Source organism: Diuraphis noxia, unplaced genomic scaffold (genome assembly GCF_037042655.1).
Source record: "Diuraphis noxia isolate RWA-SAM2 unplaced genomic scaffold, SU_Dnox_SAM2 contig0001, whole genome shotgun sequence".
NCBI lineage: Eukaryota > Metazoa > Arthropoda > Insecta > Hemiptera > Aphididae > Diuraphis > Diuraphis noxia.
The window spans coordinates 68,896,511-68,922,097 of record NW_028301711.1 but is presented as its reverse complement, the minus strand read 5'-3'; the positions used below and the strand labels follow the sequence as shown (position 1 = coordinate 68,922,097).

The following is a 25,587-nucleotide window of genomic DNA, read 5'->3' as shown; positions in this document are numbered from 1 at the left end:
CGGTGAAAACGTGTCGTGTAGACCAAAATAAAATTAATAATTTAATATAGTGTATTTTTAAAATATTTCCGCCGGATCCGGTGTCGCCGTATTACGACGGATCCGGTAATACCGCATCGTGTGGCCCGGCACTAATCGTATTATCTGCCATATATGACTTACATTATGAATGCTTTGATTTTTTTTTGGGCATTATTATTATAATATATTACACCAATTATACTTTTATTTTTTTTTTATTTTTTATTATTTAATATAATGTCATAATATTAATATATTATATTATATTCAATAATTTTATGAATACTTTTATTTTCTTTACGACCAATATTAATATAAGTACGACAATTTATCCTAGAAAATACCTAAATAATATTGTGATGTTTATATACTATTACTATATATAGACATATAGTATATAATTTATATTTATTGTAATATATACATTATTGTAATATATACATTATTGTATGGCCGCAATTCGTACGTACCTCTCATAAACCTGGGCCGCAACTCGTACGTTGTTTAGGGTTTGGGCCGCAACTCACCAACACTGCGCTCGTCACATTATGATTATAGGTACTGACCATTTTATAATATATATACCATAGACCGTACGCATTATATTTATATACCGTAATCCATCATAATATTGATATTACTATTATTACAACGTTGTAATGTTATATATTATTATTATATTGTAATATTGTTTGTAGAAACCAGTTGAAACGCCCGTAAAGCACGTATGGGTGTATCGCATGATATAGGTACTACATTATATTATATTGTACGACCTATAATATAGGTCACGAAATCTGGCGGGTGGCGCCGATAAATATAACTGTTTATCTAGGATTCAAAGGCGTAACTAGGATTTAATAGTATACGGCCCGACTGATAGAAAACAAAAGATCAAAATAAGCACCCCATCTATTGCGAGCATCACTAGAGTTTAATATCATAGTAGTAGGGGGAGAGGGACTTGTAAAATCTAAGTTGAAAATAAACCATTCTCTCAAGTCATTAAAAATACATATGGACCAATAAAATAAGTATAATACAACATGTTTTACGACTGTATGTTGTACGCCTATATTTAGATGCAAATGTTTATAAAATATCTTTGCCGATTATCCTATTAGATAATTCTCATAGAATATATTTTTTATAGCCAGACTAGTATTTTGGCACCTCATATATTGTTTTAAAGTGTAAAAATGTTCAAACTTTGGGTATTGAAATTGGAAAAGTTATTAAGTTTTAGATATAAAATTATTTGTGAAATCGTTTTAATAACAGAAATTCGAGTGAAACGAGAAAATTTTTTATTGAATTTTAAATAGTTTTAGTCTCCCAGTAATAGTTACCGATTACTGCCTATGTTATAAAGGTACAAAACTTGGGGAGTAAAAATGAATGAAGCTAAATCTATCCACGGTACCTTCACACTTCGCCACGGCATATGCCCAACACTATTCCTCAATAACCAACCGCTCCCTCCTGCCCAGTGTGTACGATACCTCCGGTATCCTTATTAATCGCCGCCTCACCTGGAAACCTCACATAATTAGTAAAACCAGTACACTTAACGACCGCTTCCGTCTTCTTCGTCCACTTCTAACATCTAAGCATATGAAACTATCTAATAAGCTCCTGATCTATAAGCTCCTAATCAGGCCCATTTGGACTTATGGGATCCAACTATGGGGCACTGCCAAAATCTCCAACATCAACCGCATCCAAAGATTCCGATCAAAAACTCTACGTACAATTCTTAAAGCGCCATTCTTTGTTTCTAATCACACCCTCCACTCCGACCTCAAAATTTCGTATGTCTCTGAATCAGCGAAAACACATTATAAACGTTTCAATAGCCGCCTAGCCCACCATACATATCCCTTAATCTCTGACCTATCATCTGTTTCTATCCCAGGTAACCCAACTAAAAGATTAAAAAGGCAGTGGTGTCGTGACCTGCTAGCCTAAGTGAATATATGTACAATATTAACCTAGCCTAAGAAAATCTCACTCATGTCGTAGTACCTCCACTGGGAGGCCTCTACAATCCGCCAAATCTGCCATTGTATGTTATTTTATTTTTATTTTTATCTTAGCTTCTATCATCAATTATTCATATTGTTCTTCTTTGATACAGATTGAATACAACATAATAAAACAAAAAAAAAATAAAATAAAGGTTGGTATACTAGTTTCAATAAACAAATAACATAATGTTTAGATTTAAAAACTAGGTTAAGAAAACACTTATGTGATAAATTAATAAGTTGCACTGCGTATATAGTATTACTTTTCATGTAATATAAATTTAAAAAACAAAAAAGACTATCAATATCGAGGCCGCGACAATGTATGAGAGGCCCGGTGCAAGCCTCCCCCTAACCAAATAACAGCACTGCGGACCTACCGAAATCAAGTCTATACACGATGTATAAAATGTATGATAACAGTGAGAACGGGTGGGTAAAGTTCTGTGAATTTTAAGGTCGAAGTGATTATTTTTAAACGAACATACCTAATATAATTTTACTTTACAAAATGAGCGGAAATAAAATATCGGGTTTACATTTACACTTTATATTTATTGTACCAGAGTTAGACATGTCTCAGGTCGAAAAGCAATACAATATCATATTAACACGAGTGGCAAAAGTAGTGTGTTTGTGGGTAAAAAAAAAGAGTGGGAGGGATAAACTGCAGAGCAACTACCTATATAGACCTGATGTAAACTCAAGTGTGTACAGAGCGATTATTTTATCACGAACTTAAGTTTTACATAATTTGAAGTAATACTTTAAGTTAAGATTAGGTATTTGAATGTAGTGGCCACGGAAAAGGTTGATCCTCTATATACTCTATATCCCCTATACTCCACCCACAGTGGCTTTAAATATGGCTGGTACTTATAAATAACAAGGTGTATAACTTATTATTAATTACGAGTTTGATATCGATTTTTGTTGTATCAAAATTCTAAACTTACAGAAAAACGTTGTGTTTCAGAAAACGATATTAAAAAAAATTATGTAGTGTTTTTTAGTGAAAATCTATTACGAACAAAATTGTAAGTGTATAAAGTGTAAATTAAATGGAAATAAACATTTCGTTCCCTTGAAAAACTATAATTTATCGGAATACGAATCAGCACTCTGTTTACACACATGGGTCGTAGACAACTGATTCCCAAGGTGTTTTGACTTGAGCACAGTGACCCTTTTCAAACTGAGCTGGTTTTCCCATGACGCCTTTTCTCAAGTCAATGTATGACAAATCACAAGAAATCCGCCACCACGCCCGCCTTTTGGTGTTGGCAATTTATTTTTAGACCGGATGTTATTCCGCGACGTACCTACCCGCGAGGACGTCGCGACTTCCCGCTAAGCACACTTTCGGAACACCTGTATTTATAATAATAGACAATTATCTCGGAGCATTCGAAGAGATGTACACGGTACCCACACTATATACCTACCTATATTATAGTTTATTATTATACAAATAGGCGCTAACACACACGGGTCCTAATTGTTTTCGTTGTATATTTCCATTGAAAGTGCACGGGCGATTGTGAGAATAAAACGCACTTGTCTTCAAAAGTTTAATGAGTGAGTGTGTGTGTTAGAGAGTGTGAATTTCTGCACAACTTTGTGCGGGTGAGAATAACTTCCCGTAGAGTTCTACAAAGCTTTTACCACAAAATAAATGTATAATATAATATTACATACAGGTGTGTTCAGCGGCGTTTGCGTTCATCCGTCCGTCGCATGGTCATATTTTGTTCGCCGGATACACTATCTACTTTGCCACCAAAAGTATATTATTATAATATGCTTGTTTTTTTTTTTCATTTCCACCACTGATTAATTTTGGAGATGAATCAACAACGTGACCGATACCCGTATTCATCGAAATCATTTTTCCTTCATACTCGTTTTATAAATATTTAAAAAAAAAAAAAAAAAACGATGTTTTATTAATTATTTCTATTAAAGTCTTATATCGCTAATATGTAGGTATTAGTTCATACAATGACACAACTTTTTGGATTTTTTAAAAAACGTTCTTAGTATAGAAATAATATCATTAGTTAGTACTTAATACTTTTTTGCACACATTAAAAAACAGTGCATAACATTACTATTGCATAATTCAAAAATTATTTTTCATAGTAAAGGTATCAGGTATGTATGAAAAACGGGTATCAACTGTTACGTCTTTTGGCGGGAAAGGGAAATGCATGTACTTATATTATAGGATACTTAAAATATATAACGATGAACTTTAGGTATTATTTTGTAAAATACGTAACATAAATTGGTTTAATACCAGTGGCTGTTATAAAACAAGTCACTCATTATTCTAGACATAAACTACAATAAACGTTTTTAAAAATTAATCATTCATTTGAAATAATTCCAAGTCCTTATAATTATATGTATGTATTTTTTACTATTTTCACCGTCATAATTGCCAAAGTTTTTTCATTTATGAATTTTTAATTTTATATTCCGAGGTAGAATATTTTTTCAAGTATAAATTATTTGAAAAAATAATAAAAATTTTTAGTTATTTATAAGTATTTAAAGTTTGAATGAGCAATGTAGTAGATCAACATTTTACGTGATAACCCGCGATATTCCCTCCAATTAACTTTGCTCGTCTAAACTTTTAATATTTATACGAATAACTAATTACATATAAATTGAACATTTCAGAAAAATATTCATCTCCGGAATATGAGTACTTGGGTAATCAAGTAAAAAATGCGAACACTCAAAAATTAAACCCACAAAAATGGTCAAAACTAAGTTTTTTTTCTAAAATACTAATGTTGTTTTGTAATACCTAACCGTTTTTCAAATAATCATGATTATCTTATGTTAAAAGACTCAATCGGTTAGCAGCTGCCACACTATTTTTAGTCTCAAGCAATGAGAAAGATACGTAAATATTACGAATTTCAGTTTATCATCATTAATAGTTTATCGATCGGCGTACTAATATCCGGTTGTATCCAATGATTTTTCTTTGAAAAAAGTGTTAATAGTAAACACAGTGCCGTCGTAGTATATAATATATTTTTTTTTTTCAATTGTGCAAATACGTTCGACTAGATTATCCGTACTGGTAATAAACAATATATACATACCATATGAGTGCAGCAATATTTGTTTTATAATTAAGATTTTATATATTTCATTCGGTATTTTATGATCTGTAATTTATTATGTCACGATCGGTTATTTTTAATTATTATTACTTTATACATAATTAAGGTTTATCGCCATGTTGATAAGCATATTTTTCAAATTGTAATTTATTGTTTGAGTTTAGTGCAAAAACTACAATAGAGTAGAATTATGATGACGAATATTAATACATCTTTCTAGTTCAATAATGATCGGCGCAGAAATGAATATGTTTCAATACGATTGACCACAACTTATTATTTTAAACGATGCCAATAGGCCCGTTTACAATGTTATAAAAAAGAACAAATACCGAAAACGAAGTAATACGTTTACCCGTTTACTGCGTTATTTGTTGACTCACTCTTGCCAACGCGTAACATAACAAATTTAAGATCAGCAGTACACGTTTTACTCCGTTAGCTTAAAAATTAGAGTGATAGACCTATTATGAAACTTTATGGTAAGGACATAATCTGTATATTGTTGGAAATATTTTTACGATCATTCAGTTTTTAAGTGAATTATGTGCGTATAATGAATTGTAAAATAAAAATGCTCAAAACTCATAACATAAAGAAGAAAAGTTTTCATTCGTTCGGTTTAATCTTTAGAACTAATTAACGAATTAAATTTTTTTTTACAATCAGAAATCTACACTAACATGTTAAAAAAGTGAAGAATTTTGGTATACCTACCTACCTAGTTAAATGCAAATAAATTTAGTGTGATTTTATCATAAAGCGTTGATTCAATAAATCATCCATCCAATATTATGAGTATAATAACACTATTATGACAATAAGATACATATAAAATAAGACGAAAACATTAAAGTGTTACCAGATGGGCCAACGGTTAACTATGAACATACTTAGACTAGCTGTTATCGGCGTGAAAACCACCGTTTAAGAAATTCTTACCAATAAAGTAAAACAGTTGAACACTAAAAATATTATGTTTTGTTTACAAACGTATCCGTTATTCAAATTCATCACCACCTTCAAACTAAAATACATTTTAAAAACCCTAATAACTTAAAAATACAAGCTACGGGTTCAATACAAGTTCAACTAGTGATTTATAAATGTTATAATTTTATTTTAGACGAAAACTGTTTTACCCATTTTTCATATCAAGTATATTGTAGTTAATTTAGTCCGATCGCACAAAATACGTCTGGCGCCTGTTAATTTTATAACTATTTTCTGTTCAAATCATGGTCAATAATACGTCGATGAATCACAAAATCGTCCGTATTGTGGGATTAATATCCGAAACTTCTTAACCAATCTCAATTTTTTGATACACTACCCCAATGGACCTATAGGCTATATTTTATATTGATAAGAAGACCTGCATTTTTCATTGAACATTTTAGATTTCTTCTAGAAATATTAGACATAATAATAATTAACATACAATTTTTGATTCTTTATCATTGGGTTGCTATTGGTTATATAATTTAATGTAGATGAATAAGATATTAGCAATTTTTTATTATTTGGTAACAAATTTAAAAATTGTTTCACCTTTACAAAGCTAAAAATGTACATGTAATTTTAGTCCTGTATTTTATATCACTACCTACCCCGGGTATTAAACGAAGAATTAAACACAAATTTTGAATCATACCTATAGTGTTGGTATTTTTAACAGTCATCATCAAAGTGTACGGGTATCAGCCGCTAGTATATTATATACAAAAGGTATTAAAAGGTTCTAAAATGCAATTTTCTAAATTGTTCAGAGTATAGAAAACCATTATACATTAAAATATAATCAAGTGCCTACAATGGAACCTTTTCATGTCGTAAATAACGATTTTAATTGAATTTAGAATCTATTCATTCTATTGTTATTTAATTCATCACTAAAATTTTATATTTATACAACTTTGTAACACAGGTTTACAACATTATAATGATAGGCATATGCGAGATATTAAATTATGATATTTATTTTGATAAAAATCGAATACTAAATTTGTAATAACAAAAATGTTATCTAACTATACATTTAATTCGAGTTATATTGATTTATAGAAAAAATTGTGAAATTAATAATTTTAAAATAGCAACAATTTGCTTTTTGGTTCCAAGATTCAAAAAAATTAAACGACTTGAAACGTTTTATGTGACACGAAAAGTTATTTTGGTTTATTTTTCAGGTAATCCAATATCATTGTAATTTAGACTTATAATATTATGGAATAAAAGTTCATCGGAGAACGTTGCTGTTATACATAACTCCACGTAAAGTAATTTCGCCGCCAGACTGGGCGTACTTATAATATGTCACCCAGTATTTTCGTTATTCAAAATGTTCAACTATTCGTCAAACATTATACATTTTTGTGCATGTAAATAAATCACCGAGTTTCGACGCATTTGTCTTCTTATCTTTTTATAATTATTAATATAATATTAGTTAAAGGATTAAGTATTTGCAATGATAATAAATTTACATTAAATTAATTAATAAAAATAATTAGGTAACATTTTTTTTTCTAAATAATTTTGATTTAAATTAAATAGTTTACTGTGTCGTATTAAAACACGTTTAGGAACCGGAAATTTAGCAGTAATCTTTACTAGTTTGTTGTTTTAATACACGCCAAACAGCGATTCGTCACCATCGAATTATCTACTATATACGTAACTTTATACGAAACGTAATATTTTACGGTGCATCTCATGAGTTGTGTTCGGATATCGATGTGTAAAAAAGTAATTTGTTAGTTTAGTCTTAGTGTTTTCTTTTAGTGGAAAACTTTTAGGATGGATACACATTTTTGATAAGAGGTAAACGAGAAAGTCTGGAATTTTACAGTGAAAATACTTAAGAAAAAAATTTAAATGCCATAAATATAATGAAAGCGTAATGGACTGTGGATTTACGAATAACCGTAGTGAGGAATAACTATTTTAATACAAATAACCATTTTTTTTTTTTGTCTATAATAATTTGGGGGCGTCAAAATATTTTGAAAACACAAAAGAGCCGTGGAACGAAAAAGTTTGAATATCAACAATGTACAATGTTTAAAACGTCGGAGATCAATATAATAATTTTGATAAATATTAAATTTACTCAAAAATAAAATAATAAAACTAAAAAAAAAAAAACTGAAAAAAATTGAACTTTAAAAATGAGGTTCAGGTTTTAGTTTAGTCTTTTAACCATATGAAAAAAAATGGCTTCGTTTTAAATTCTGATTTTAAAACCAGTTATCTCCGATCATATTATTTTAATACTAAGGTTTTTACCTTTTTGGGGAGTATAACATTTCGGTAATAAAATATCTTGGTATATGTGAGTCTCATTGAGATTCGAGATTTTAGATACTCTCATTGACTTTAAGTTGTATGTGATTGAAATATCACCACTACCACTCGCCGTAAAAATAGTTTGGTAGCTTGACATTATTATTATTTTTTTTTTTTTTTTGGCTTGAAGTTTATACCCAACCTACTCATCTCTGACTCCCAATCCCGGCTTTAGACTTTACACATTTTAACCGCAAACAAATAAAACCAGAAAAGCACCGGATAGTCGTCCACAAAGCGATCTATATATATAGTTGAACTTCCTATAAATACGTGTTTTCCTTGCACACAAACGACTGAAATGTGTTATATCCTGTATTAAGGGTCTGTACCCAATTCACTTCAGGTGTGTTGCAAACAAAACATCGATTTGTTGACTTGATGGAACTAACAAATATGAGAGGAGGTAGTTGTATAATAATATATGGGTAACTTATCGTGTTTAGTAGTAGCAACGGATCGACACAGTTCAAATAATATAATAATTAATATAAAACATTATTGATCGCAAAAAGATTACCTACATTATAAAAACCAATTATTACGTATTATTTAATAGTTTTTGCAAATGAAATGTAATTAAAAAATATTTTATTCAATATTCTCGTTTTGCTTAAAATAAATTAAACATAATATTTTTTTTGACGAAAACTATACTCGCATTATGTATTATTATTATTATTCATTTCTGATTCGGCTTACTGATCCGGAAATCGGTAATTATTTGCGGAGGGTCAGCCTCCGCACGTGTGAAATGTAGCCATCGCGTTTAAAATATTATATAATATTAGTTAATAATTTATTACAATCGCCACGGTGTACTTTGCAGATGACGTGCCTCATCGTTTATTATCTTACGCGGTTTACATGACGTCAAAAGATGACATTGACGGTCGACGACACATCGTGAAATCGCGTACAATTCAGGACGAACGCTTTGTCACCATAGGTGCTTCTCGTACAGTCTTAAACGCCACCACAGCTGTATTTTTTTTCTCCACCCGACACCAGTGGTCGATGATAAATAACATATACATTGTTTACAAAAAAGAACAATTCATCGGCGTGTCGCAATGTGCGAAACAAACAAATACGAAAGTGTTTACTGTTGTTTAACGAGCGTTTTTTTAAACAAAAAGGGAAAAACAGAACCTTCCGTATAAGCAGATATTTTGCTTTTCATTTGGATATTATCAAACACGATGATTACATGGCCAAACATTATTGCCCTATTTTTCTCCAACGGTTCAGTTATTCATAAACTGTTGTTGACATTTAAAAAAAAGTATAACTATATAACCATGCAAACGAATACTAGATTCAATTCAATACTAAATCTAGTTAATTTTTTTATGTAAAACCATTTTTAAGCACTATTATTTATACGTTGTAATAACCGTAACCCGAAAAACTACGCTCGTTTAATTTTCAAGAAAATATCTATTAAATAATTCAGGCACTAACCCAAAGGAGGTTTAGGGGTCTGTGGTAATGCGGTGCAACACGATTGCGGACATGTTACCTTTTTACCTGAAAAAAAACATAACAAGATTGCGGACTTTTTACTTTTTTATATTTGAGAAAAAACAACACGATTGCGCACCTTAAATATTTTTTCTTTGAGCAAACACAAATATTTAAATTAATTTACCAACATTAATAATAACTTAATACGTATACCTATAGTAAAAAAAACTCTTATAATATATCACAGTAATTACGCGTCAAAAAAAGGAATAACATGCCAATATTTATTTAAAAAAATAAAGAATTAAGATGTAGTCATAACGATGACAATAATATAACTAGACGCCATATAATAATAGTATCCACTGGCCGTAGCAATTGTGTATACGTATACTATACTATAGGTGGGTTTCTTAAACTAGGTATAACCATTTATTTCAAATTATTTAAATATTTGTGTTTGCTCAAAGGTAAGATATTTATAAGGTGCGCAATCGTGTTGTTTTTTCTCAAATATAAAAAAGTAAAAAGTCCGCAATCGTGTTACGTTTAAGTAATAACATTACCACAATGGACTGCAATCTTGCCACCCACCATCGTTGAATGCAAACTATAGCACAATTTTTTTATCCCTATCAAATAACAATATGTACTTCTCAATTTTTTTAACACCACGTCCCAAATTATCAGAGGTAAATTTTTCGCACCCACATGAAGAACAAAAAATTGTTTCTATAAACATTAAGTGATCTATGCAATTTAATTTCATCGAGTCAGTTTCGGACGTGATGGTCTAAGAAAAAACGGATTGGTCGTGGAAATGTTATGAAGATTATATTTTTCAGTCGACTTAAGGCGGTAATGATGTAGAGATGACCATACCCATCGTCCGAACAAATGAAGGTTTAAGGGTAATATTCAAAATTTAAAATACTCATTAGTTTATGTACAGTTCAAATTTTGAACTTCAAAAAAATATTAGCTTCTCACCACCCCCTTAAAGTTTACTCTGGAAGTAGTGGTTAACAGTTTGAGAAACTGCAGTTTGAAGTTTTAGTGACTTATTTGAAAACAAAATATATCTATATAGATAGGTAGTTACTAAGTATGGTACTGATACTTTTAAAAAAGCATTGTCATTGTATTTTGGAAACTATTGCTTGTTAAGAAACTATTTATTTATTTATATATTTTGTCGTTTTAGAACAAATATTTTGATAAAAAAATTATATTTTGTATTGTTATCATTTTTTAATATTTTACTCTTTTGAATATTAGCATAAACTTTTAATTTCATATACCAATTTTTTTTTTGATTAGGTAATCGCAATATTGAGGAGTTAAATTTGAATCAAATTAATCATATAATATTATATTATTGGGTAGTTACGAATTACGATTCTAAGCAGAGACAGCTAGTCTGTCAGTCTTTATTACAAAGTGCATTTTATTTAATACAAATACTATTATAGATATAAACCTAATATTCATAAATAAAATAGTTTAAGTATCTAGATTCTATTATGGTTATTTATTTTTGAATTAAAACAAAACAAATAAAATTAGATTTGTCAAACATTGGTTTTGGAGTAATTCTAATTTTTTCCTAATTACAGTGAAATGCAGTAATTATACACATTTCGCAGTTCCCAAATTCCATCCGTTATTTGGAAGTGTCCGCTATTGAGAGGTGTTCGTTAAAGGAGGTTTCAATGTATTAATTATTATTTTTTACCTTTGACTCTCTGTCCACCTTAATCAAGAAAAGGTATTGAATATACGTATTGTAATTCAAAACGAAAACATTTAACTTATATTTTTTTTTCGAAATTGTTGATTTGTAACGATTTCTCATAATATAAAAAATGTATTTAGTATATCGTTTAAAAAAAAAAATATTGTCCTTCGATCAGAGAATTATTCTCCATAATATTTCTTTCTTTTACGGTTCAATGTTATAATTAACAACAATATCTTTATATAGTAGGTTGGTACTAGAATAGTTCCCACCCTTTTAAAAGTATGTTGTGTTCCTATCCACTGCTTGAATAAAATACTTTCGCGAAATTAAATTCGAGTGATGGGTCGTATTTCGGAAGATAAAAAAGAATTCGAAATTTTTTACTCAAGTCTTCAGATGTATAAAGGTTGTCGGCTAACGCGTTTGTAAAATAACGGAGAAAAACGTTCTTCAACGGAACACATCACGTATCGTAGAATATTAATTCACTTCTGCAATAGACATAACGCCGCCACTTTACAATTTACATATTATTATATTTTACAAGTAAAACGTGTATCGTGATAGTATATGATGATAAAAATAAATAGAAATTGGTACCGGAAAATTCACCAATGCCACAATAATATTGTATTACGTGATTTATTACGCGGACGCCGCCGTACTTATAATCTTTATACCGGAAGCCCGACGTTCAGGGTTCGACTTATGGACTTAAGTGGCGGTGGTAAAACAGTATTTTTGTGAAGTACTTATGTATAAGTATTCAAATACTGTTTAAGTACTCAAATACGTATTTTAAATACATTTGAAAATATAATACTAAATAAAACATCCATTATGCTTACTGTTTCATTTTGTCCGTTATATGCACGATTGTATAATTTTTTTTAATTAAAAAAGAGCTTTATGTTTTCAATTTTAATTTTGATCATGTAAAATAAAAATAAAAATTGAGAATAATAATATATATACCTATTATACCTATAATAACTACATATAATATATAATTACATATTTTTTACCAATTATTCAAATACGTATTTGAAATAGTTTTAAAAATAATTATCTGCATATTATGTATTTGAATACTACCTATTAAAAATATTATTCTTTACAAGATTGCAAAACAGCTGATGTATAGTCGCTTTAATCTCTACTAATTATTACTCTATACGCAATAGTCGTCGCGGCGGTAAAATTGCATTATAATAGTATGCGAGTAGGTAAGGCGGGTAGGTATCCTAATAGTAGGCATTTGTAAGCGATTTATTTAAATACTTAAACCGCACCCTAATACCCCGTCGGCCGTCACCCCTAGAACCACTAGGAATTCTCATTTGGCAAAGTTCGAAAACAAAATCCGTCCTTTTTTTCAAATTTTTAATGAACCTACGCAGGCTCATTCAAAGTTTTTACTAATTAACTAAAATTAAGTTTTACTAATCATATTCAAACACAAAAAATTACTACCTAACAAAACCATCAAAATGAAAATCATGCGTGATATATAGCTTGCTTCAGTAGTGTAGGTTGTGCCTACACTTGTCAACCTTGAACATTTTTGTGTTCTGTTTGATTGTTACAAAATTTTAGTGCGTTATTGTTTGGTCACTTATCGCATTTACGACGTACCTAGAATTAAAAAAAAAAAAAAGAATAAAAAGAAGTTTTTCATTATTTACTTGCGACAATAAGTTATCTATCAGTCATTTTAATTTATCATACGCAGAGTAAGCTCAGATATAATCTACACAAAACAAATATTACCGTTATTTTCGTAATATGGCTTGGGAACCATATTACGGATACGTTATCGCCACCATTGACGCGTCACGAAAATAAAAATTACAATAATATTTTAATGTGGATATAATGTACAATATACAATATATAAAATTTTGAAATACATAATAATTATGGTTCGCATTTAAAGGTAAACGCCTTTCTTTTATTAATGATGGTAGAAATATAATTTTATACAAAAATGTGTTTCATTTAATTTCTTAGACGATGGATGCATATTTTTTGCCTTTTTACTTATAAATACCTTTTTGTGTTTAATTTTCAGTTGATTTTATAATTTTATATATAGCTTACGCTGTATTAGCTTACCTACTACAAATGGGTTTTATTCTTCGCAATATTTATCGATATCGTCTTATCGAGTATTTGGTATGGCCATAAAATTACCCGTACACCTATTTGAAGATTAAAATATGTTCGTAATGCGTAGATTCAAGATTGTTCGTCAGTCCACCCGCATTCGTCGATCGCAATTCGCAATAATTGTCGTTCATTAATTTTTCCACACGTTTATTTTATTCTGTTTTTTTTAAAATTATGCAAAAAGTTAACAAAATCACAATTCTAAGTTGAAAAAAAACATAAAAATATTTTGAGCCCGAACTGTAACCGTTTTTCTGAAGACAGCTTGTCAAAATACACGGAAGTCAATTTTTTTATCACCAACTAGTTTATTTTGCATAATAGTATAAATATATTTATAAATTGCCTTTTTATATAAATTAAATGCCTTTTTTTAAATATTTTAAATGCTTTTTTTATTGATTATATTGCCTTCAAATCCGAACCCTAATACTTATAATAGTTTTTTAATAAATAAATATAATTAATTTTTTAATTAATTAACTAATTAATAATACACCCAATTATAAATATGTTAACCTATCTGCGTATCCATGGTTTTACAATAATCGAAAGTTCTTGTAACTAATTTTACAATTTAGGTACATTTGTTTTTAAATTTTTTGATTCAGTCGATAAAAATTATCTTGATATTATAGACCACATCAATAGTTTGGTTATTCCGTGCTTATATAACTATTATAATTCTGCCCTTTCAAAAACAAATACGCGGTAACTGGAAAATAAAAATGTTAAATTTACAAAACGGCGGTAGGTAATTGGATCAATAATAAATTGTACCATTTCACAACATAATATTTTAATAAGAAAAATTAAAATATTTTAATTGAAAAAAAATCTAAAATTGTGTGCTCTTTGCACTATTAATCTGTTCAACTGATCTATGTTTCTACAAATGTGACATTAAGGTGTTGAATGGACCTCGTTGTAGAACTCGTCGAAAAGTATTAGATTATTCTATTTTATAATTATATGATTTTGAATTATGGTTGCGTCGTCTACAAATGGCTATCAGTGTTATAATTATTTTACAGATATACAAAGTAGGTATATCATTTATCACAAGTATTTGACATATTTCGATATGATATTATTTTAACACGACATATCTCAATCCTATGACACATTATTATGAATAACTACTTATGATGTAAGTCAGAAATCCTTGTTTGTCGACACTAAATAATTTATATAAAATGTATGTTTGGTCATAATATGCTGGTGACTGTCAACAATCGCAAAATAGGTTTGGTGGGTGTTTGTAGCTAACGCAGTATTGAATTTAAATTAAATACAAAATACACTACGTGGCTGTACATAGTACGTATTAAAATTGATGGACAACAGCAGCTAACGAGATAATAAACAACGCTGTGATCGTAAAAAAAGCGTTCCGATAAAAAATTCAACAACAAAAAAAAAGAAAGGTTTTTTATAATTCTATAGACGCAATGAAAGTTATTGTCATGTTGCAATAAGTAATATTCATTAATTATTAGCATAGTAATGATTAGGGTCCAGAATTATATGCAATAAAAATCAATAAAATATGCAGATACTAATCATAAATATGCAAAATCATTTTTTTACAAATTAATAATAAGGTTGTAAGGCCATAATGATTTTAAGTAAAAATATTAAACAATCTAAATACAAGTATAAAACGTTAATATATAAAAAAAATAAAAAATAAATAATAAAAATAAAAGTTTTTAATGCCATGTACATACTGTTATTCAATTTAGTCGCTTAATTATAAATTTAAATTTAATTATTTATTAAATATTTTTCGTTATTCGTCGATAACTTATCGGTTTACATTATCATGGATTATTTACGATCAACAGTGGGTATTTTTTTTGTTATTAATTTAACATCCTCGGAAACATAGGCCATTAGGTTTCACAAAAAATGAAACAATTGTAAAATATAACGTTAGTAGATATTTGTACTTATCATTATTATTATAATTGTAGAATAGAAATTCAACATTTAAGCAAAAATCAAGAAATTTACAATTAATATGCATTTTCATTCAAATATGTAAAAATAGGGGAAAAAAATTAACCATAGAATCTACACATTATGAAACGTCGACATTATTAATCATTTTGATTCTATAGGCGAAATGTAGATGAATACGCATTTGTATATAAATCTGGAATCTATAGTGATAAAATTTAGTGTATTGTTATTTTCATATCGTTTATAAACTTTCTCTGTACATGATTTGTGTATGTTTATAATTTCAATTTTAATGTTTAAAATATGAACAATCATTATTTTGAATGTAAACGCGAAATGATTCAGTAAATGTTAACTGGTGATTCATTGGTGATTGTCGAGAGTTCGCCATCTATGGACTTTCGCGATAAAAATATATGCCTATGTATATAATGGATACTTAATCATATTTTATTTATTCATAGATAATTTTATGCAGTTCTGTGCCGAAAAAAAATCAAAAGAATTAGGTATACCTATTTCAATAGTTAAAACTAGCTAATTTAGCGCAGAAATGACAGTGATGGATTTACCCCATTTTGAAATGTAAACTAGGTATATTAGATATTTTTAATACAGTATTTGGATGGTTTTTACCGAATATTAAATACTGATCTAAAATTATATAGCAAATCACAATGACTATTTTATTTTCTGAATCATATTGTGTGAGAACGACTTTAAAATAGAAATTTCATAAAATTACGTCTTATAGTGCACCCTGATTACATCATAGTGGTACAAGGGTGCCATGGAAATTATCTAGATTTCATTGTTTTGTCAGTACCTAGTCAATCATTGAACCGGTTAGTCGAGAGTTCTATTTTATACGTATAGGTAGGCATATACAGATTATGTATGTTTTATTTGTTGTCATTTTTTTTTTTTTAAGATTTTATATGAAGCGTTAGCGTTTATACAAAACGTTGCAAATGTGGCTACATCACGTTCCAATTAATATTCTCCAATTAGCATACGAATAACGTGATTATAAAGTGATCAGTGTACGCACCCACGTCAACCATGCTGGCCCGATCCAGATTTTTCGGGACAACTGTTTCGACTTTCGAGTGAAGCGACCGTGGTGCATGGCATATTACACCATCACCTCGTAGACCGTGGTCGTGGTCCACACGTGTAATATACGACTTACAAAATATAATCTATTCGTATTGTTGTGCGAAACAATAAGCATAATATTATTACTATTCGCCTCACGTATGTGTGTCCACAAGCGTATCATATTATATGAGAGCCAATACGAGCACAGCGGAATCTAGCTGCAGTAATATGGACCGCCGCCCGTCAATTACAGTCTTGCACGACGATTCTGCCGAGTCGATAAAAAGTTTGACATAATATCTTTTATAAGCCTATATCATAATAATATAACACAATATAATATTACAACGTTATACAGAGTGATACACCATGAGGGTATGCTAATCCCAATTTTATTTTTACCTTTTAATGGATTTATTCAAATTCTGATTTATGAATTTTTAAGTAGGTATGTGCTACACTCGAGGACCATATTATTTTATAATATTATTTAGATTTTTTTTTTATAACTTTAATCCATACTGAAGCAATACAGACTAAATTGTCTTCAAATGAAAATCTGTCTGATGTTTTATTGTGAAATGATAAACAGATGGGTTTTAGGAAAATTTTGATGTATCTTAATCGAAATCTGAACGAGTAGTTTTCTGTGAAGATAAACGTAATATAACGTATATATAAGTGTTAGTAATACTAAAGGTAGTATTTCATTGAATTGGTGTTACAAAAATAGAAAATAGATATAATATTGAACAGGTGTAGAATTTATTGCACTGCTACAATTTTTAAAATTACAAAATGTTTATGGATTAATATTAATTAATCATATAGTTTTGAAATCATCGTAGCTAGAAAATCGTCCGACCTATTATCGTAGATCTAATATTCTAAGAACACAAAGTTAAATAAATAAAAGACTAATCGTTTAAATTTAAATTATTAAACACATCAAACGTTCAACAAAGTCATCCAATTAACGCGATGCACAGTAAAAACAGATTGTTTTAATCGTTGGGGAAAAATAAGTTGGAATCGCCAAAGAATGCTCCTCAGTTGGTATGAAAAATCCAAGTAATTATTTGAAAATCTGGCCATTAAGTAAACTTAAACATTTCAAAAAATCCTGGATTCGAAATAATTCGTTATTACAATTAAAAAAAAACGGGGGGTAAGCATATGCTTGGTAAATCAGCATGTATATTATGTACATTTTTTTATTCGTGGTTTTCATTCTTTCTTATTCGGGCACTCCTCATAAACCACAATAGTTGGTTCCTAAAATATTTACGATTAACTAGGCTACGTAACATGAATAATATAATATTTTAATACATTATAATATACATTCTGTTATATCTAGAGGCGGACAAACATATATGGCACGACGGAACCACTCTAACGTCGAGTCTCTGCAATATAAATATGACAGATCGATCGAAGTGGCACTCGCGATGGATCTAAACGCGTTGAAAATAAACTTTTATATAATTATTATGTGGCGTTACTTTAAAAGTACCTCATCATACGGTTATGATCGAGCGCGTCGACAGTTAAATAGACATTACAAAACTTGAAAAAATTTTTTTTTTTTTTAATATCGTATTGGTATTCAAATACATCGTACTAATAATGTAAATTTCATCGTGATCGTACTTATTGCCCGTATAATAATATTGTACCCAAAAGATTGTTTTTTTAAAAACACGTCTGACCCACCCACATTAAATGATTAAGATGTGAAAAACGTGCACACCACAGCTATAGGTGTATAATAAGGTTCGAACAGAAATCAACAAGACATTTGCACGCACCTGGCCGACGTTTTTATAATATAACATAAGTTATACCTGACCAACAATTATAATTTATAGCCATACGCACCTACATCGCAGTTTAACTTTTTAGGCTTGTTAGCACAGTTCACTATATATGATTTTTTGTACAGCATGTAGCATTGTATTAATGCATTTGATCGAATTGTGCGGTTATTAAAAAAAAAAAAAGTAACAATCTTATTCCTGCCGCAGTTTACATCCAATAATTTATGTTCCCACGATCAAATAAAACCATACTATTTATATAATGAAATGTTTACATTTTCTATCGATGAATTCTTTTGTATACCGCATATATATATTTATATATTCTCTCTTTCTCCAGTCACCCTTTTTCTCTCAGTATATATAATACTAGCTGAATTACCCGGCTTCGCCCGTGTGTAGTTTTTGTTTTATCAAAATTAAATTCTTAAATCAACACAAATTGTTGTGTTTTAAAGAAGAAAAAATATGTATTTTACTTAATGCTATCAAGTGCTAAAAAGGTAGTAGTTGCTGAATTATAAAGACAACAAAAATAATAATAATAGTATTTACAAATGATATAACTTTTTTTATGAATATTTACAAATGATACGTAGTTGCTCAATTCTAATATGGTTTAAGTCAAAACCTCTTGGTATACCACATTTAGAGTTTTATTTTGTGGTGCATAAACGTACAAATGGTCAGGTCTTCCAACTCTAGAAAATGCCACATACAATTATTGTCCGTGTGAGAAACAGTTATTTTCTAAATCTACACCACAATAAGTTAAAGTCTGACCTTGAGCTTTGTTTATTGTCATTGCAAAACAGACTTTTATTGGAAACTGAACTCTTCTAAACTTAACTGGAAAATCGTTGGGGTATAATGGTATTTTCGGTAAAAATATTTTTTCTCCCTTAGCACATCCGTTCAAAATTTCAGCTTCGATTACATTTTTTGTAAGAGAAGTGACACGAAGCCTAGTCCCGTTACATAATCTAGGAGAATTCAAATTTCTCAATAATATGATTGGAACCCCCACCTTCAGTGATATTTTATGAGGAGGCATACCAGATGGTGTTTGTGAATTTAAGAACTCTGTAGGAAAATGTACCGATTCTTCACTATCAATAACTGTATCGATAGAAAAGTAATCCATTTCTAGTGCTTGAAATCCACTAACTATTAGTGAGTTTATTGTGTCAGCTCGGTTATTTGTAGTTGTTAAAATAACGCGTTCGCATAACCATTCACTATTCAGATTTTTCAAATTCCCAATATCTTGGTACACACTTTGTATCAGTTGTTCCAACGAATTTGTAGATACTGCTAGTTTTTTTTACATTTCGATAAGAAATGTATTATTATTTTTAGTCAGTGTTTTCTATACAACTCATTAAATATTATATAGCCTCGGAACAATTCATAAACACACAAAAAAAAAGGTCAGAGTACAGGTAGACGGAAACCTTCGGACCGCCGTGCCGTACCGTATTTCCCGTTATCGGCCGACTGCTATTGTTATTATTATTATTATACATTATTACAAATTACACGTAAAAAATTATTTTTGCCAATTTCAACCCTTTAAAATCAAAATTTTGAAAATCGGGCGATGTGGTGACACTCACGAAGGTATTTGGAACAACTTTGTGAAAAAAAATTGGAAAAAAGTTAAATAGCGTCGTCACAAAATTGGTACATAAAAAAGGCCTGTTCTTTTATGTATATAAGGATATGAAAATATATAATAACGTCATTCGAGTGCAAAGTTATTCGATTTGCCAACGAAAACAGTTTGTCAAAATAACTTTTTGAATTTGTCGTATGACCTTAGCATATTGAGTCTGACTATCCCAAATAGAAAAAAACCTTAAGATGGAGTCGAGACAAAACTATTATATTATTATGTAAAAATAATATATACTTATAAGTACTGTTTTATAATTATAAAGTATCTCTTAAAAAAAATCATCCTCCAAAACGATGAGTAATAAATAATTTAGTTATTTGAATAATATTGAAATCACGAATTAAAGTACAATAGATATATGTTGAAATATTGACGTTACATACCTTTAAAAACATTTTTTTTATCTATATGAGTATATTATAGTTTATTTGACTTTGTCTTAAGTTTTAACTATGTTATATTAAGACTTAAGCCTTTAAAGGCAGGGTTGCCCGCGATCGATTGGTATACGGCTGAAGAACAAATTATTAATCTTAAATTTTAAATTTTCAGAAAACAACACGAAGACAATGAAACAAAGATAAGTGGCCTCTGATATTATTATTAGTTTTTGGAACATTTACATACTTTAGCGTCAAAAGTGCGAAAGCAAGTGAGAAACCACTGCAATATTATGATGGCAAACAACATTAATTATTCAATAACTGCACATAACTACTTCAGTAATTTTATTATTAAATTATTAATTCAGATTGTTCAGTTTATTAAAAGCTTAAAACCTTACAGTGTAATATACCAAATAAAAATACTAAATATCAAATCCATTAAAAATAATTGTGCCTATTATACTTACTTCCGAATGGAAAAATAGCACCGCAATAATAAATTGCTGTTTCATGTTTTCATCAATACTTAATTGTAATTATTTATCTAAATTTTAGAATTTAATATTCTTACAATACTTAATTTTGTCGAAAGGAAAACAGAAATGCAACAGGTAATTTTATATTGATGTTTAATAAGATAATTTATTATTCATAATGATAATACGTCACTATTAAATTAGTTGTTTCATTAACTTTTTCCTCACGATAAAATTAGATTTTACAAAGACAAATAGGTACGACTTACGAAATTATTAATAAAACGACAATTTATTATTTGCATATAGTATTAAATATTTGTTTAATATCCACTAGACAATTTTTGATTTTTTATAATAGATTTAATATTTAGTATTTTTATTTGTTATAACGAGTCTGTTGTAGCAGGATTCTAACAAATTGATACTACACTTGGCCCAAAACCAAAATGCTGGCAAGCATCCGAGTTTTTTCTTTTTTTTTAAATTGTTATAGGGGTCATCTGGAAACATAAATTGTAACGCCATACGTTGTATATAATGAAATTGGCCTTGTTAACAGTGTCTGATCAGATATCTCTGATGATTATCATTCAATTAAGTTTTCTTATGTTATAATGTCTTCAGATTAAGAACCTTAATCGACTGTAGAAAAAATGTTGTATACAATAACGAAATATTGCGATTCATTATTCAGATTAATTTCGATTGTTGTCAGGAAGATTTCGGCGGCATTGATTTTGACTGCACAGAAGTGTCATATCAATTCACCGTTATTTGAGAGTTTTATCACACGGGTATACTATTTGGCAGCAAGACCGGATGGATACAATTTTATTATAAATAGGTAAGTACGATAGGTAAAATCAATACAGCGTAATACCCTATGAATAATTTAGTATAACTACAAAACGAATGATAAGTAATTGACATAATGTAATTGGAAAAATAAAATGTGGCTATAATGTGTGGCAATTATAAACAAGTCGTGACCGCCATACAATAAATAACCAATTGTAGTGTAATATTATTTCAGAGCTGTGTGATGAAGAATATATATAGCAGAGAAAGCTATATACATGTATCAGTCTTGGATTTTTTCCATCAATAAAACTCAAGTAAATTTACCTATTTCTTAAGCTTTTTATTATAGTTAAAACAAAAAAGCCGATTTATAACTTTACAACTATATGAACGAAAAAAAATGATATAGTAAAAAATTCGAAATCGTTGCACGTTGGGGTGTCTGGTAGATTTATACACGACAAAAGGTTAGATAGACAAGGATTAATGATTGTAATTATTTAAAAAAACATAGTTAAATTTCTGACTGTAGGTATATATGTATGTATAATGTATATCTATATATATGCTTGAAGATTTTCGTGCCAATGAGTTAAAAAGTTTATTTATGTAATTTTTAAACATGTTTTTCTTCTAAAATGTTCAACGATAGTATATGCGAGAATTCTTAAATGATTTAAATATTATATTAACAGAGACTGAAAACTGTGAGCGACATTATTAAATTCCCTTTTTTTATATTTTAAAAGATATTAAAAAACCAATTTGATTATATATACATTTTATATTAAAAATATATTTAAAAAATAAAAAAAATGATTGTTCCATTAGGCGAGGTGAAAAAATAAGATTTTAAATTTCCAGAATAAGATCACCAGAGAAAATATTTACATTTATTCAATTATTTTCAAGTATGCAAACAAAAATGATAAACTTATTATGAATGAAAAAAAATCTTAGCATATCAGCACAATATCACAAAACCTAATAATATAACTTTGATGTGAAATAAAATTAATAAGACATTTCCATTTGTAACAAGTGAAACAAGATAATTGTATGTATATGTAAGGATGTAACCCATTATATTTTAGTAACATCTGATCGCGCGTGTTATAACTTTTTATCGCGGTAAATATTTATAAAATACCTATATAATTTTCTCCTTTTTCGGGATACGCCCAAATCTTAAGCCGGATGGTTATAGTGTAGAAATCGATAAGTATGATATTTTATACGATCAAAAATGTAAATATAATATTATGCATGATCATTGTACATGTCGAAATAAATGTCCCATTGAAACATACATATTATTACTCTGTTATGTATATACTATATACACTATACAGTTGACGAACTTGCAGGCGCATATGAATGCGCGTAGTAGAAGATAATATAGTACCTACCTTTAATGTAATTAGAAGACGAGCTGCGACCTTTGTTTACATATAGAGAGTGCGGGCTTAGATTCGTTTCTAAATACTCGTGGGTAGTATATGTATATGTATTATATGTATACACATATGTGGTGAGCGCGCGCGCGCGCGCGTGTGTGTGTGGGTACGTGCTGGCATAATTATTTACGAGCCGTTTGACATTTCCAAGTTCAAGTTACAGGTACACAAATGCACTGCGTTATACCTACGAAAAAACATGAATATATACAGTAGATACGCCCCCCCCTTTGCCATAGGCCGTTATTAGGCATTCGCTTATAATACAGGGTGATTCACATCTCCAGTTTGTTTGGATTATGTACTAATGTGCAACGTATATGATATGGTGTTGATTAAAATTACTCGCGCATGGAATGATAAAAAACAAAAAAACATCCGATCACTGTAGCACGACAGCCAGAATACGAAACGTTCGATGGCCAAAGTTAAGTTAGTTCTATGCAACGGTAAGTATATTTGGGATATAGAACATAACAAAATGGTGGTACGCAAAATTAAAATCATTGCATTCGGATATCACAGTTATTTAAACACCAATAAAATACATAACGACATACTTAAATTTGATCTGAATGTTTTCAATGAAAAACTCAAAATAATTTTGATATAAATAATAATTATTGTTGTTTAAACGACGAGAGTAATATTATAATAAACATAAAACGAGTAATTATTCTCCTTCGATGTATGGTATATTTTGAAAATGATATTACGTGACTAACTCGAAGATATTCTCCTCTTAAAATGTGTTGATTAGCGTCAAACTTTAATATTGACCTATTGACGTCATGGTGGCATGGTTTCGTTTTTTCGTAGTGGAAATTTGCCATAATTCTCATTAGATATAACAACGAGAACAGTATATATATATAGATACCTACTCCTGTGTTATAGGTGTATACATTATGTACAGTAGGTTTACTAGCGCACGCATCATGTCCCCTCTTAATTCATTGTTTTTTTCCAAAAATAAAATACACATTAACCGTTCATACATAGATACCTCTATATGTTTAATATAACAGTGTGTAATGTTATGTTTTACGAGCAGGTAATATAATTATAACAGTTTATATACCTATATAATATTATATGGGGATGACTCATCTAGTCCCACGGGGGCTTAATAGTTTTAAGTGGCGGGTTCTAATGCAGATTTCATTACGACGCACAGCCATATAAACTATAATATACACAACGCCCGAGATTAATGTGCTAGTAATTCAAATTTAGTTTTAAAAAAAAAATGTCTTATCGTCGTGGTGAATAATAAAAATATATAATAGACAATACTATAATATGACATTACTATAGGTACAACGCGCGTGCGGATTTAATTATATTATACTAAATACTTGTGCCTTGTGCATACCTTCTATAATCATATATGATAAAATTACGATAAAATATTTATATTACGTGTTAGCAGTGGTGTCGAGGATGGATAGAATATATATTTTGATACTGATTTGAGAAATGAGCCTTAAAGAGTTCTAGGTAATGATTTCAATTAAATTATATAATAATTACTCCATCCTAAGGCTTGCAATACTCTGCGATATATCGCTGTGAACTTGGTAGCACATTACTAGTATATCGATCCAACAACCTAATTCATTTGCCGGTATAATTTGTTGGACTACTATCAAAAATTGTTGGAATTTATTCCCATCCGAGGGCCAATTTTAACTTTTGTTATGCCAAATTCACATGGGTGTTACAAACCCGATGTCCACTAAAGTACTTTTTTTAGTTCCCGCTAAAGCCAATTATCTTGAGAAATTATTTGGGGAGGGAAATAGTAAATGTGTTTCATCATTTTCATTACATACAACATTAAAATATAATATTATTACCTAGTATTGAAAAATAATAAATTTAAATACAGACGAATTTCTATTGTAATACAACTACACACTCGAAGTCAAATCGATAACACTAAATATCATAAAGTAGATACAGTTAGATAAGTCTCTAGTTT

The 25,587-nt window shown here is 29.4% G+C and overlaps 2 protein-coding genes across 3 annotated transcripts in view; both read right to left on the bottom strand.

Annotated features, from left to right (window-relative positions):
* The window catches only part of LOC107169051 (pseudouridylate synthase RPUSD2-like), a 530,147-nt gene that overhangs the window by 458,645 nt on the left and 45,915 nt on the right, over positions 1–25,587 (bottom strand). The window lies entirely within an intron of this gene.
* LOC149061456 (ATP-dependent DNA helicase PIF6-like) lies at positions 19,524–19,946 on the bottom strand. Its single transcript, XM_089214996.1, has one exon. It carries the CDS (start codon positions 19,944–19,946, stop codon positions 19,524–19,526), a length of 423 nt encoding a protein of 140 aa, XP_089071122.1.

Bases quoted from the DNA above. Each gene is read 5' to 3' on its own strand.
- LOC149061456 (XM_089214996.1), bottom strand. From the start codon at position 19,946: ATGGATTACTTTTCTATCGATACAGTTATTGATAGTGAAGAATCGGTA.